Source organism: Saimiri boliviensis, chromosome 16 (assembly GCF_048565385.1).
Source record: "Saimiri boliviensis isolate mSaiBol1 chromosome 16, mSaiBol1.pri, whole genome shotgun sequence".
Taxonomy (NCBI): domain Eukaryota; kingdom Metazoa; phylum Chordata; class Mammalia; order Primates; family Cebidae; genus Saimiri; species Saimiri boliviensis.
Window position 1 is genome coordinate 69,792,522 of NC_133464.1, and position 14,965 is coordinate 69,807,486.

Genomic DNA, 14,965 nt, shown 5'->3' on the forward strand with positions numbered 1-14,965 from the left:
CAGGTGTGCATCACAATGCCTGGCTAATTTTTTGGGTATTTATTTATTTATTTATTTAGTAGCGGTGGGGTTTTACCATGTTGGCCAGGCTGGTCTTGACCTCCTAACCTCAAGTGATCTGCCTCCCTTGCAATTTGCTCTTTTCCACATAACTCCATAGTACGACCCTGGCGTGGCCAGCACACTGATCAATAAACAGTAATATTTCACTGACATTTAAATGAATGTGCTAACATTCACTTTGTGTTAGTTCATCTTGGGGTCTCTGAAGGAGGCCAATAAATAGTACTCCTTTTTCCCATCTGAAATCTGAGCTAATTGAGGGGGAAAAGTGGCAGATGGAGAACAAACATCATGTTTCTTCCTGATAAAGGCTAACATGAAGGCTATAGCTTTGTGAGGGGCAAACGGGTCTGCTAACTGAACCCCAGAGCTCAGCAGATTTGTCCACCTGTCTCAGTCTCAGCGGTGTGGACGGGGAAGGCCTTCTGGGTAGCACACGGACCCTCCTGCCCCATGTGGGGGATTTGCCCATAAGAGAAGAGCAGAGCAAACCAGGTATACACGGGATGTTTCTTCCAGATTCTCTAATTGCCCCAGAGGCTCAGAGGAGGGAACAGAGTACAGGTGCATTGAGGGAAAATTCTTCCTGAGGAAAACCAGGGACCTGGGGAAGACGCATTTTCCCTCTACCATTTTACCAGAGTTATAATATGAAATTATTTGCTTCAGGAAAATTAAATGCAAGAGGGACTTGTTAAGCCCCTTTTAGTATTATAATGCCAATTAAGTGTTTTCAATTTTGATTTTTTCCTGTACGATCATTTTATTATGTTAAAATGTATAAAAGTATATTCATTTGATCCTTGCAATGCATCTTATTTTGGTGCTGGAGAGACTTAAGATTTTAAAAGGCTGTAGAAATAAACCTTTGTGAATTTTCTTAGAAGACTTATTGGTGGCAAATATTATACATAAAATTTTCTATCTCTTTCTTTGGTACCCACAATACTCATTTTTCTACATATTATGGGAAAATAAAAACAAAAACCAAAATTTAGGTCATAATGTTGATCAAAACAAGAGCTGATTTTTGACACTGGAAGAAACAAATAACTTAAAAGCAGCAGAAACGTGGCACCAATTCAGTATTAGATATATTTATGTACTGCTTTAAAATGTAAACTGAGTCATGTAGCAAATGTATATATGTATTATGTATTATGGACATTTTCAATTTTGATGGTTTAATATGAAGTATTTGCTATGTTAAATCTGATTTAACACTTCACTTTTTTCTTTATAAGTAAGTTATTAATTTAATATTTGTATGCTACCTTAACTCATAAAAGAATAAAACATAGAAACTATATGGCACTTCATAGTCCAAAGTAATCTGCAAACTTTAAATGAATAATGCAGACAGCACTACTGGGAGCAGGTCACAGACTGTGTTTACCTCATTTCCATGATAGCTCCTGGGGAATTTACTCAAACAAATCATATGTTTAGAAATAGTATGAACTAGACAAATACAATTTCTATGGGGTGGGGGGTGTCTTGAGTCTATCAAACACATGAAAGAAAGTTCACTGAAAATGAAATGGGCAACTCCGATTTAATAGGATATTGGGATAGCTATGGTAAATATATGCATACAAACAGGAGAGTTAGCTTTCTAAAAGCAATACACTATCTCACTCATAGACTACTGGAGATGGAGTCCAGGAAACCTGAGAGATCACTGTCCCTTGAGATTTTCCCCCATGTATGGAATGGATTCAATGCAGTAACATATCGTAGCAATACCCCTTTAAATTAGTCTTCAGAAGGGATTTGTGAAGGGAAAGACAATTTAGAAATGAAGGGAGGAAGGAAATGGCAGAATGGGTGAACTTACCATGACCTCAAACTATGTTTTTTAAACCTCATTCACTGTATTTGTACTGAAAACTGTGACTGTAGGTTTCCAGCTGGCAGAGCATTTCTTGGGATATCTCACAGCATGTGTTGAGGAACAAAGCATGTGTTTTTTCATCAACAAAGAAAAGATGAGCTCCACATCCAGGAGAAGTTAAGGAAAAATCTCTCCTCCCCGCTCCTTCTTAAAGCCTCTCTTCTGTATCTCCTGGTTCTCATTTGGACCTCCCACCTGCCTGCATCTCTCTCTTGCTGGTTTGTATTTAAGGGGAACCTTTTTGTATCAGGCTATTTCATAATGCTGAGAATTTCTGCCTCTCTGAATTGATCAAAGTTGAGCCTTTAAGAAGAAACATTTTATAAACCATTTTGATAGGTGTTCCTGTTTCTATTGTCACACTCAACAGAGGGTCCATCTTCTGCAATACGTGATGTGGGCAATGAATGCCTCCACAGCCACCATTTGCTTGAGAATAAATTTTCCCTCGACACTGTTACGTTCTTTCCTGGTTCTGTTTCATACTCCCACACTCTGTGTCTTTGCTGTGGCGCTGGCTTCTTGTAACGGAAGAGTTGGTATGAATAATGTAGGAAGTAACATCAGTGACTTAACCAGGTAAGGGTTACTGATCTTACCCTGAGAAGTGCAAGGAGCTTAGATCAGATAGTGAAGAGGAAGACTCTTCTCACCACTTCATTCCACCATGGTTCGTGTGCCGGCTTTCCTCCTCATGCCTGTCGCCTCATGGCTGCACGATGAATGCTGTGCTGTGAGGTGCTATCACATCCATTCTCTGGGCTGGAAGAAAGAAGAAGTGGAGGTGATGGTACCAGCACCCTTCAATGGCCGGTACTGTTAAATGGTGTTTCTGGAGTCTTTAACCAGGTTTTTCCTCTGCTTTCCAACCAACACACTAACAATCAACACAGAAGACTTCTGTGACTCAAGGGTACATGGGGATATTTCCCCTCCAGCAAACAAGCAATCAACTCTGCAGCAGACACCAGCTGGGTGTCCTCCAGTTCAGTTCTAACAATGTCTACCTGGAGACGGCATCAGCTCCCACAGACTGAGGCCTCCGTCCCTGAGGCTACCCCTGTCCGCCACATTCATTCCAATTCTAGACCTTCAGAACTTCTGACCAACTGGCCTCAAGTTGGGGTTCGCATGACCCTTCTTTGGGTTCCATTAATTTGCTGGAGCAGCTCACAGAACTCAGGGAAACACTTTTGCTTACCCGTTTATTATAAAAGGATATTACAAAGGATGCAGATGAAGAGATGTACAGGGTAAGGTATGGGGAAAGGATGTGGAGCTTCCGTACCTTCCTGGGGCACACCATCCTCCAGGAATGTCCGGTCCCCTTGGTTTTGTTTAGTTTTGTTTTTGAGATGGAGTCTGGCTCTGTTGCCCAGGCTAGAGTGCAGTGGCATGATCTCATCTCACTGCAACCTCTGCCTCCCAGGCAGTGATTCTCCTGCCTCCCAAATAGCTGGGACTACAGGTGCCCACCACCATGTCCAGCTAATTTTTGTATTTTTAGTAGAGACAGGGTTTCACCATGTTGGCCAGGCTGGTCTTGAACTCCTGGCCTCAGGCAATCTGCCCACCTCGGCCTCCCAAAGTGCTGGGATTACAGGAAGGAGTCACCGAGCCAGCCCTCTTAGGTTTTTATGGAAGCTTCAGGATGTTACCATTCCTTCCCTAAGGATATGGGGCCGGTCCCTCTCAGGGGAGGGTCCTAAGACTCACAGTCAGAAAGGAGGAGAAAAGATTAGAGTCCTGCCTTGGGGCAGGTGAAAGGACGGCAGAAGCAGGTTAGAGAGGTTGTTTCTTAAGGTCTGCTTCTGAGGCCTAACACACACGCCATTATAACAAAACACCGTAACAAGGGTTAGAGGTGTTGGGAGCCAGGAACTGTAGACAAAAATTAATACATATCATAATACCACACGTTGTCCTCAAATTTCAAGGGAGGCTGGGAAACAGAGAGTTTAGCTTTCACTGCTTCCATAGGCATTAACAGTATAAAAGAAGTGAGTTGGGAATGGTGTCTATCAGCCAAACTATAGTGTTTGCCACAATTGTGAACATACGAAATCCCTTTCCAATCTCTCTCCAATGGTCAGAAGTGATTGATTTCATTATGTTCTCTATATTTCATTATCATGCTCCTTCCTTAATTTCACATAGCATACCATTTGTTTAAAAATTAAATATCCAGTCTGTAGGCTGCATTAGAAAAAGGATAATAATCACAATGATATTGATTTGTTCATTAAATCCCACAATTACTGTTTGATTATTGAGTATCTGCCTACATCACCAAGCACTGAGATAGTGTTCACTGATATATATTATAGATAAGACATATTGAACATGTCTTATCTATACCATGCTTTATCAATTAGGAATGCTTTCAGCTACCAAAAGGAGAAAATTCAACTCACAGTGATTTAAACCATATTAACAAGCTGTAATTTACTTTTGAAAGAATTCAAATGGAGTTGAGAAGCTCTACAATGTTAGATCACTGGGATTATGTCTTTGTGATCCCCCACCTGGTTACAAGAAGGCTGTCAGAGCTCCAAACACCTCATCTTTCAAGAATGGGCCCAAAGACAATCATGTTGGTGAGAGAACTATTCTCTCACGTCTCCTTATTTTATCAGAGAATACAATCTTCCCCAGAGGCCTCCTTAGCAAACTAATTGGCTAGAGCAGGATCAACTGGCCATTATTTGCTTTAAGGGAAGCTAGAAGAGTATCTGGTGAGAAGGGAGAGGGGATCCTGAATTAACGTTAGGTAGCCAACCAAGAGTGTTGTCATAAACACTTTATAGCTTTCCATTTACTTTTGCATTCATGATCTCATCTTGTGACACAATGAGGCTACTATCCAAACATACTGGAAACTCAAACCTGGAATAGGTGTTATAAGCAGCATCTGCTATGTGGGAACTTCTGGCTGTGAATTAATTTAATGGTCCTTTAAAGGTGCAAATTTAAGGCAAAGGGACTTAAATAAATTATAATGCATTTTGCTTATAAAGTGTGCATGGAAGAACATAAGGAGTAATTAGAAGATTTTATCATTTAGTAAGATAATTAGAAAGAGAAATCAAGATATGTGGATTCTTGCCTCAGATATGGGTAACATACTGGAAGAATTTTGAGCCTCTTTCCTCAGCTGTAAAATTACATGCCTGACAAGATTAGATGGTCTCTAAATTCCTTCTCAAAGATAAGAGTACCTATATAACCATGATGCTGAAAGTCGTGAACTTAAAAAAAAATTAAAATAATCTATTCCAATCTTTTTTCAACAATGAGATAACTTAGGCTCAGAAAGATCACTGTTTGTCTAAATTCACTCATTTAAGTTAGAAACTTGAGTTCCAGTATTATACTTTAACAAATAATTGATACTTCATCCTGACAGGTTTTTTAAAATTTGGCCTCTTCTATCATTTTTTTTCATTTTAGGCAGAATTTCTGTGATAGCATTTACTTTGCTTAATAGAGTGCAAATAACGAGTTTTTTTTTTTTTTTAAGTCACTTATTAGCTGCAAATTCTGGGCAAATTACTTATCCTTGCTGTAAAATAATAATTGTTCCTTCGTCATCGTTTTTCTTTTCTTTTTTGAGGACCAGATAAGTAATCTATTACGAAATCTTAACATACTAACACACAGCAAAGAGTCATTCTGTGGTAACTACAATTATTATTAATATCTCTCCAGCCAGCTCAAGTGCTTAAAGCTTGAGAAAGTGTTTGAGAGCAATTTCCCCAGCAGGTGTATGGAGGTGACTCTGATTCTCCCTATTATTATTTTGTCTTTTATGATCATGTCTTCCACCAGCACATTATAGAGGTATGGACCCTCTGTGTAATAACTAGGGGTGTGGTACCTAACTGGAAGTCAGACCAATTATTCTTATGCTGTCACTGAGCCCAGTAACTGGTGATTTGTACAAGAAGAGTTAAAACAGCTTAAACTAAACAAAAACAAACAAACTTAAATTGGGGATTCTGAATGTGGGATTCATGGATGGGCTTTAAGGGAATGGAAACCACCTGATATTTCATTCAGATGATTGACATTTTGGTAATTTTGTGGACTGTCCTGTGCACTGTATTTAGCAGGATCTTGGGTCTTTATGCACTAGATGCCAGTAGTACTCCCCAGCCATGGGTAATGATAACATTATCTTCAGATCTTGCCAAATATCCTTTTTCTTCTTCAGAATCACTGTAGTAAAGCTTTGTATGTAGGTGCTTTTTTTTTTTTTTTCTGAAAGGCTCATCAGTTTCATCATATTTTTTAAAAAGACCTATGACCTCAAAAGGCTTGGAACCAATCACTTAAGATCTTTCAAAATAATAAAAGAACACATATCTCCAGCTGTCGTTGTGGGAAAAATGAACACCATCAGGGCTAATTAAAATGGTGCAGTCTGGAAATCTGCTATGAAATCTATATCTTCCCAATATTACTTTCAACTCCTTTAAAAAGGCACCTCACAAAAACTATATCTGGGAAACTACTTCAAAAACTGCTATTCCCAGATGGCATACTTCTTAAAATACTGTGTTCAGCAGAGACTCCCACAGTCATCTACTGAATCTAGCTCTAAACTTCTAAAGAGGTTAGTGCTAATGGCAAGTGGAAAAAAATCAAGTCCAGAGGGAACTAAAAATCAGTTGTTTCTCAGAAAAGAAATCAAATGAGGGAATAGATTGCAAAATTGACCAGGACGCAGGATGGAGCAGCAGGGAGAGAGAAAGTGAAGGGACAGCAAGGCGGGGAGGAGGGAGAGAGAGAGAAAGAGCGAGAGAGTCCCGAGCAAGAGAGGAGAGAGCCCTTTGAAAGAGGGTATCTCTTGGGCGATGCTCGCTCGAGGTCCTACCCTGCCTTCTCCCCGGCTCGTCTGGAAAGGCCTCTGCTCCCATGCTATACCCGACCCTTAGGCCTCTGCTGTGCTCTAATGGCCACGTCCACGACCGCCTCATTCACCGCCTTCCCAACTGACCACTTCTCAAGAGCTTCCTGAAAGCTCAAAAGGGCCACTTCACTCACTCTTCAAGGCCCTCCTTCCCGTCTACGGCTTCTTCCAAAGGCGGCAGGAAAACTGGAGCTTAAAACCCGAACAGGAAGCCCAGCAAAGCCAGCAGGGAACGCGTGTGCTCCTCCGTGGCCCCTCGGCGTCGCCCAGGAAGACCAGCAACTTAACTCCCACACTGCTCCGTCCGTCTGTCTCCCCCACTCTCAGCTTTGAATGAGACGCAGGGAGACTGGGCGCGAGCGGGCTCGAGGCGAGGGGAGGAGCCGCGGAAGCCGCCCCCGGGGGTGGGCCTGGACCCGCGCGGACGGCGGGGCGCGCCCCCTCCCCGCCCGGCGCTCCAGGAACGTCCCGTCGCGTCCCGGGTCTGTCAGCCGGAGTTCCCCGGGGCGCGAGGGGAGGGGACTGGAGCAGGAGGAGGGCCGGGCCGCGGAGGGGAGGAGGCGCTGCGTGCCGCGCCTGCCAAAAGGAGCTCCGCGGCTCTGCGCGCGGTTCCCGGCGCCCGCGCGCGGCCTGAGTGCGGGTCTCCGCGGGTGCCAGCCCCGCTCCTGGAGACCCTCCGCCTCCTGCCGACCCCTGCTCCTCCAGGTCGGGCTCTGCGGCGGTTAGGGACCGAGGCGAAGAAGGGCAGGACGGTCTGGTCTGCCGTGGATGTTCCCGCCCGGGAAGGACGGCAAGTTGTGTGCGCGCCCGGGACGCGGGAGGGAAGGTGGCCGCCGCCCGCCAGCCATGTAAGTGAAGCGCTCGGCTGCCCCGTGGGCGTGGGCTCCGCTGCTCTATCCCGGGCTCCCTCTCTGCCCCGGAGCCGGAGTTGGGCTGCGCCCGCCCGGGCTCCGGACTTCCTGAGCTCGGCGGATCCGTCGGCTCTCCCTGCTGGCCGCGTCCGCTCTCGGCGTCTGCCTCCGGGGGGTGCTGCCTTCCCATCCTTATCCCCTCCCTTCGCCCAGAGCCGGCTGGAAAATGCCTCCTGCTCCCTTTTAGAATGGAGGGATCATTGTGTGTCTCCATAGGTGGGGTGGCTCGGGGAGGCAGTGGCAGGGGGCTAAATATGGGCTTGTCTTGGCCAGGGCGCCTCACCGCAGTTGGAAATGGGGGTCCCCCGCCCCATGCCACCCCCTACTGCTCTTCCCCAGTCTCGTGGCCCAGATAGATCAACTTCAGCCACTGACTGCACTTGACAAGATTAAAAAAAAAAAAAAAAAAAAAAAAAAAGTGGTGACTGGACCTCCGTTTTGAGTGACATCTAGAACTGAAAACGGGCAGTGGTTAAAGAGGGTAGGGGCCACAAGAAATGGGGGAATTTGCTGTGGACCCTGAAAGCTGGAGTTAGGAGTCCTGGAGGTGGATCTCTAGGGTGGATGGGTTGTGTGCTTCTGTATTCACGTCTTTACAGAAAATGCAAGAAATGGTTAAGGAACTCTTTAAAAGGCTGGGGTGGAAGTAAATGCCTCTGGAACCATTTGGATGACTGGGCTTTGATGTAGAATACTGGGAAGTATGGTTTGCTGTTCGGATTAGACAGTCATTCAATGGGAGAAATGATTCCAATCGATGAATCAAAATTGCAGACCCAAAATGTCATGCACAGGCATTCTTTTACACTAGATGATGTTAAGACTAAAGAAATTCTGAAACGCTGCTGAATGAGTACAAAGAGTGTCTGGTAATAGCTCTGTACTGTATGTGCCTCCGCAGACCACAATGTTTGTTAAATTTATGGTACTCTGCAATTGTGAAAAATTATCCTAATTATTTTGTTTGGCTCATGCAGGGAGTTAATGTACCCTTAAAGACACACAGAAAAGTTGCAAAAAACTATGAGCACGAACTTGCAAGCCAAAAAGAAAAGAAACCATGGCATGGTTCATTTTATTTTAATTGTTTATTGCCAGTGAAAATACTACATTACTTTTAATGTGAGTATATAATATATAGAATGAATTCATTGGCCTGTCAAATAAAAATCAGGCATTTCCTTAAGTAAAATAGCTATCAGTTAATTTGGGAACATTTATAGGAGGTAAAGATATGAAAAAGCTTTGAGCTGGTTTGACAAAAATTGAGTTATGGAGAAGCTCATAAGGAGAATTAGTTCTTCCCACTTTTAAAGTGTTGAGGCAAGTCTGAATGTTTATTAACTGAAGATTGTAGACTAGCTGAGACAGTGTTATCACCTCTCTCAATGCCTTTAACTTTTAATGTTTCCCGTTGTTTTATCAGGGACCATCATCTTTAGTACACAGGATGGCAAGTTGATGCCCAGTAAGACTGAAGATCTATTCTGCGTTACGGAACTGTGGATTACCTCTGGGTCCCTGGTGATTTCACACCTTCATTCACTCCTGCAGTCCCTGAACATTTACTTGGGGGTCCTCATTGCCCTGTCTGGTGAGAGATGGCATCCAGCCTGACTTGTACGGGAGTAATCTGGGCTTTGCTCTCTTTTCTTTGTGCTGCCACCTCCTGCGTGGGGTTCTTTATGCCTTACTGGCTCTGGGGATCACAGCTGGGCAAGCCTGTGTCCTTTGGTACCTTCCGGAGGTGCTCCTATCCTGTGCATGATGAGAGTCGGCAGATGATGGTGATGGTGGAGGAATGTGGGCGCTATGCCTCCTTCCAGGGCATCCCCAGCGCAGAATGGAGGATCTGCACCATTGTGACCGGCCTGGGTTGTGGTCTCCTCCTTCTGGTGGCACTCACAGCCCTCATGGGTTGCTGCGTTTCCGAGCTCATCTCCAGGACGGTGGGAAGAGTGGCTGGAGGAATTCAGTTTCTTGGGGGTAAGTGACTTGCTGAGCTTGAGTTGTTTACTGGAATCCCAAAGCAATATTAAAAATTATGTTTCAGTTGTCTACTGAGATTATTATAATTGACGTCTGGAATGCATAAGAGAAATAGATTTGGAATGGCTTTGCTGATAGTTTGCCAAAGTCAAGATTATTGTCAGAATTGCTTTACAACTTCAAGAGTCCTTAATTTCTGTACATACACATCACTGTCCTGCTAAGTGCTACCTATGTGAAAACACTAGCATCTAGGTTGTTTTTAGTGTAGTAGGGGAGGCAGTTTGGATTTCATAGCTTCTCGTTCTTTATGATCAATAATAGGCAATTAGGTTATCTTTGTCTTAATATCCTTGGGTCTTTAGAGGTAAAGATTTAACAGAAAAGTGGAAAAGGGTTTTGATCCACCATGGTTATCATGAACCTCTAATACACTTTGGTGGATGCAAAATTTATTCTTGCCCAATCTTAAGCTGTATATCTAAGTAAGTGGTAACCATTTTAAATGAGAGATTAGTTTTATATAACAACTGTGAACCTAACTGTTCTACAAAGGTAGCTATCAGCTTAATTATCTCGTTAGGTTTAACTTTCGTGGGTGCTCTTGCAGAGTTTGGAAAAAAAAAAAAAAAAGGAATATTTAACAAATGATGTGTACTAGTCCCAGACGGACTGGATAGTTTCAGTAACACCAGAAAAGGTTTGATTTTTACTTGGATTTCCTCCAGCAAGTATTGCTTCAATATCTCTGGTCATATGGTTTTAATTGTACTTTATGTATTTTCCGCTGTGCTTTTCACCTCCATTCTTCAACCTGACTGGCTGAACTTGTCTGATTTACAGTCCACCCTGGTGAAATATGACAACCTCCATAGATAGTGCAGAGTGAAAGGAAATAGGAAGCCTGGAAAACTTATACAATGTATTTGGAACTTCATTACAAAGTAAAGGTCTGTTACTCTCCCATTTGGTGTTTTCTTACAGTCTTTTGTGAAGAATCTAGAAGAAGAAAAACAAATTAAAAATGAATAGTTGTGAGACAGTCTCCCTATATGAGAGAACCCCAATGGATTATTTCAGATTATTAATATAAAACTTTCAAGTGATGTTTTAAGTAAAGTTTAGTTCTTGTGCTGAAAATGCAAGTGGCAAAGTTTTGTGTTTTGAAGTGACATAGAAAGTTTTGTTTTGAAATGAGGTAGAATTGTCCATTCTTTCCTTACTGATGTAATTGTGATCTCATTTGGTTGGTTTGGTTTTTTTTTCCCCATTGGGTTTGCACCTTCATCCCTCCAGGGAGGCAGTGTGGGGGACCTATCTGTCCTCTCTTGACAGCTTTGATGTTGAACACTGGCAAAAACCTTGCATGTGATATGTATATTTACACAGGTATGTAGCTAAAACTCTTAGGAAACCTAAATCAGTTGTCATTGAAAGTGGAAATGTAAGTTCAGAGTTTGAAAACTTGTTTCTATCACAGATTTTCAGAATAGAATGAATGCCAAGAGAATTTAAGATTCTTTTCTGTAAGAATAAACTTGGTCTGCTGTTTGTGTTTCACTTGGCTCAGGAAAAACGCTTAGGCAGTTTCATTTTCTCCTCTTATGGTAGATATTACTTTACATTTTTTCTTCATTTTAGGGCAGGGCCTGCTATGATTTCTGGCAGAACAGGAAAATGCTTACAAAGAGAAATCAGTTTTTATTGATTATCTTTAAATGTGTAATGAAGGAAGGCAACAGGAAGTGAATCTGAGACCCATGAGATTTATGGTTCCCTCTCTAAGCTATGTATAGATTTTTTTTGAATTATATAGAGCTAAATGTTCTCCTTTACAGAATACGCAAAAGGACAGACAATTGGGGAAGTTATATGTATATATTTTTAAAGAACCGTTTTTTTTTTCTTTGTACTTTTCATGAACTCTGGCTTGGTAAGAGTTTCTGACATCAAGCTAAGAGAATAATTTGTTAGTAGCAGCTAGTATTCTCTCATTTATCAAAAATGTTTCTTATACTGGCAAAAACAATTCTGGATATAAAATCTAAGAGGGCTTTTCAGAATCTCACCTCTTGAGAGCACAAGTAAACATACCCATTACCAAAGATAACAGTAAATTTAGAATTAAAAAATAACTTGAACTATGGAGAAGGGTTTAAAGAATCTGCTGTTTATCACTGTTATTTAATGGGAGACCAGATGACCAAAAAAAAAAAAAAAAAAAAAAAAGAAAAGAAAAGAAAAAGCTTCAAAAAGAATTCCCTAGGTTGTTCATTTCATAATTGTTTAGGTTTTTATTCACAAGAACTTGTTTTATTTTAATAAATTTTTTCTGTGATGAGTTGAGTTTCATAAAGACTCTGCAGGATGCCAAAGCAGTAAGTTCTATGAATCTCATAGACTGCCATGCTTCAGAAATGTAATCAACTTACAGGGAACTTTGCTATGAGGCAGATTCTTCTGCTAAAATTGATATGCCCAGGAGAGTTATGTTTAGCTAAAGTTAGGTTGCTCCAGAAACAACAGGAAGCAGGACAATGGCAAAATACAGAGGCATCCTGCTTAACCCTGCCTGCTGTGTCTAGAGTTTGCACATATGGTGTAACATCAGGCAGTAAAACCCCTGCAGTACTTTGGAACAAGTTAAAGGACAAAATGTCAGACTTAATTCTGAATCTTTTTGCTGTGAGGTTAAAATGTCAGCTGTCAACTGATGGAGCTGTGTAAAATTGGGCTGCTGTACATGGGTATTTTCTACCTAAAGTTGGAATCCCTCAAGGAGTCAATGACTATCACTTTTCCTGTGGTAACCTGTACAGAAATTTTAATTGCTACTATCTCCATTTCATATTATAAGGTATGTTTATGTCCTAACTTTAAAGAACTAGTGTGGGTTGAGTTTTACCCTCAACTGATTTTTTAAAAGGCGTATAGAAAGGCTTTGGGAAATACAATGTAAAATAAAAATGTTAACATGTATATAGTGTGGTAAGGGTGCTGGGAGAAAATACAGGCTTTAAAGTTTTTGATTGTTGAATATAAAATTTTGTGCTTTCAAATGCCATTTTTGTCATTAAGGATTTTAACAGAATTTTAAAAAATAAGTAACAAACTTTTTGATGCACGTATTAGTAAGATTTACATGCTCTGTAAATGATACATGTAAGAACATTGTAAAGACATATTAAGTGTATTTGTAAGTTCTGTCAGGTGGTGCTTGCAAATGTCAGAATCTGAACGCATACATTTCATCTTAGCAAACTGCTGGTGCACTAATGAGGAAGTACCAAGGAGAGTCCCGGATTTATATTATTCCATGTTTAGTTTGAACATTAGTCATATATACATGTGAAATGTGTGTGGAATGCTAATCAGCAGCAAACCATTACCTTTCCAGCTTAGACACTGTTCTGTTTAAGAAGCCGGAGGAGATCATCTCAACTAATGGATAATTAAGCACTGCTGAAGACAGTAATGTCAGAATGTTTCTTTGAGCATCCCTTGCCTGCGTTGTGAAAGCATCATTGCCTTTTCATAGTCTCCTTACTGTAGAGTTTCACCTGGGCCTTTCATGCCTTGAGGGAGATGCTTGGGGCTCTCCTTCCCTTGCTTTACTGTAAATCTGACCTGCCATATGATATGCCATGTTATGCTTTTCTTTATATCCAAACTCTCTGCCAAGTGACAGCTGAGTAATAGCTAAATAATGAGTGTTGGCACATTAATGGGCATAGTGGCTGTCTGTGATAGTGTTTTAACTGAAAGCAGTTGCTCTAATTTTAAGAAATGCAGGGACTTCTTAGGCCACTTGGGGAAGCAGGAAGGGCACATTTTTTTTTTTTTTTAATTACACCTTATAGATTACTATAATACTCTTGTTTTATTTGGCTCACTCTAACCTATGATAGAAGGTCCAGGTGAGTTGTCTTGAATTTTAAGCCAGCAGTTTCTAAACTCTAGTTTGCATTGGAATCACCTGCAGTACTTTTTAAAACACGGATTGTTGAGGCCTGCCCAGAATTTCTAAGTCAGTAGATTTGCTGGGGTACCTGGTAGTTTGCACATCTAACACTTTCTCAGGTGATGCTGATGCTGCTGGTTTAGAGACCCCAGTTTGAGAACCATTTTCTAAGTTAACCATATCCTATTTAAGAAAATGCAACTTCTGGCTTACTTTCAGAACTGAGTTAAAGTGTAGTTGCATCATGATTTGCTATAATCCTCTCTAAAATTGTACCATAAAGGAGCTCTACCTCTGTAGTTTACTGTTGATTTAGCACATTCTTGTTCCATTTCTCTTAGTTCTTGTCATAACAAATTGCCTGGAATTCTCTCTCAATACATATTAGATACATACATATGTGTACATGTTATAATATATGCATTATATACACAATTTTATTTACCGTTTTCTTATACCAGACACAAGATTTTATATAAGGAGAATTCAAAATAAAGCCTTAATACAACTTCTGAAGTTTGCATGCAGTGGATTTTCAGTAAGAAGTTGTGAACTGAAAGAGATGAAGACCATACCATAGACCACATAGATCAGGCGTCCCCAAACTTTTTACACACGGGGCCAGTTCACTGTCCCTCAGACCACTGGAGGGCCGCCACATACTGTGCTCCTCTCACTGACCACCAATGAAAGAGATACCCCTTCCTGAAGTGCGGCGGGGGCGCCGGATAAATGACCTCAGTGGGCTGCATGCAGCCCACGGGCCGTAGTTTGGGGACACCTGATATAGATGGTCCCAGACAGCCAGCCCTTGGCCAACTCTGTACCGGCATGTATATCTTGGAAACACAGAAGATTAGGCCAGAAGGGCACCCTAGGAGCCAGTCCTTCTGAATTTCTCCTGCTAGGTAGAATGGCACTTGAATCAGCTTTGACTAATGAAAAGATCTTCTGGTCTTCAGCATCTTTGGGGAAGAAGGTGATAAACTCTTGGTCAGTGGTCATACTTCCTAGGGCCATAGATCATGCCTTTCATGACAACCATGAACACTGGTAATATAAAGGAGCAAGCTTGAGGTGGAGGCCTATGTGGTGAAACAGTGGGAATGGGGCTTTGCCAGCCAGGAAGGAGTGAAACGGAGATGCCTGCTGGGCACAGTGGCTCATGCCTGTAATCCCAGCACTTTGGGATGCCAAGGCAGGCAGGTCATCTGAGGTCGGGAGCTTGAGACCAG

At 41.9% G+C, this 14,965-nt stretch overlaps 2 protein-coding genes across 3 annotated transcripts in view; one reads left to right on the top strand and one right to left on the bottom strand.

Moving 5' to 3' along the window:
• COG6 (component of oligomeric golgi complex 6) overlaps window positions 1-7,260 on the bottom strand; it is a 142,398-nt gene extending 135,138 nt beyond the window's left edge. The window contains exons 1-2 of one of the 2 annotated variants that reach the window (XM_074387813.1): window positions 7,158-7,260; window positions 2,557-2,719 (exon numbers count right to left, since the gene is read on the bottom strand). The gene's annotated coding sequence lies outside the window, so the exon portion shown is untranslated. Of the gene's footprint in view, window positions 1-2,556; window positions 2,720-7,003 lie in introns of both variants that reach the window. The other variant, XM_010344945.3, reaches the window with a different exon arrangement.
• A 78-nt stretch (window positions 7,261-7,338) lies between these two features.
• Window positions 7,339-14,965, top strand: part of LHFPL6 (LHFPL tetraspan subfamily member 6) — a 256,550-nt gene continuing 248,923 nt past the window's right edge. Inside the window, exons 1-2 of the mRNA XM_003934397.4 lie at window positions 7,339-7,717; window positions 9,207-9,766. Coding sequence (XP_003934446.1) covers window positions 9,382-9,766 — 385 coding nt within the window. The 5' untranslated portion in view covers window positions 7,339-7,717; window positions 9,207-9,381. The remainder of the gene's footprint in view (window positions 7,718-9,206; window positions 9,767-14,965) is intronic.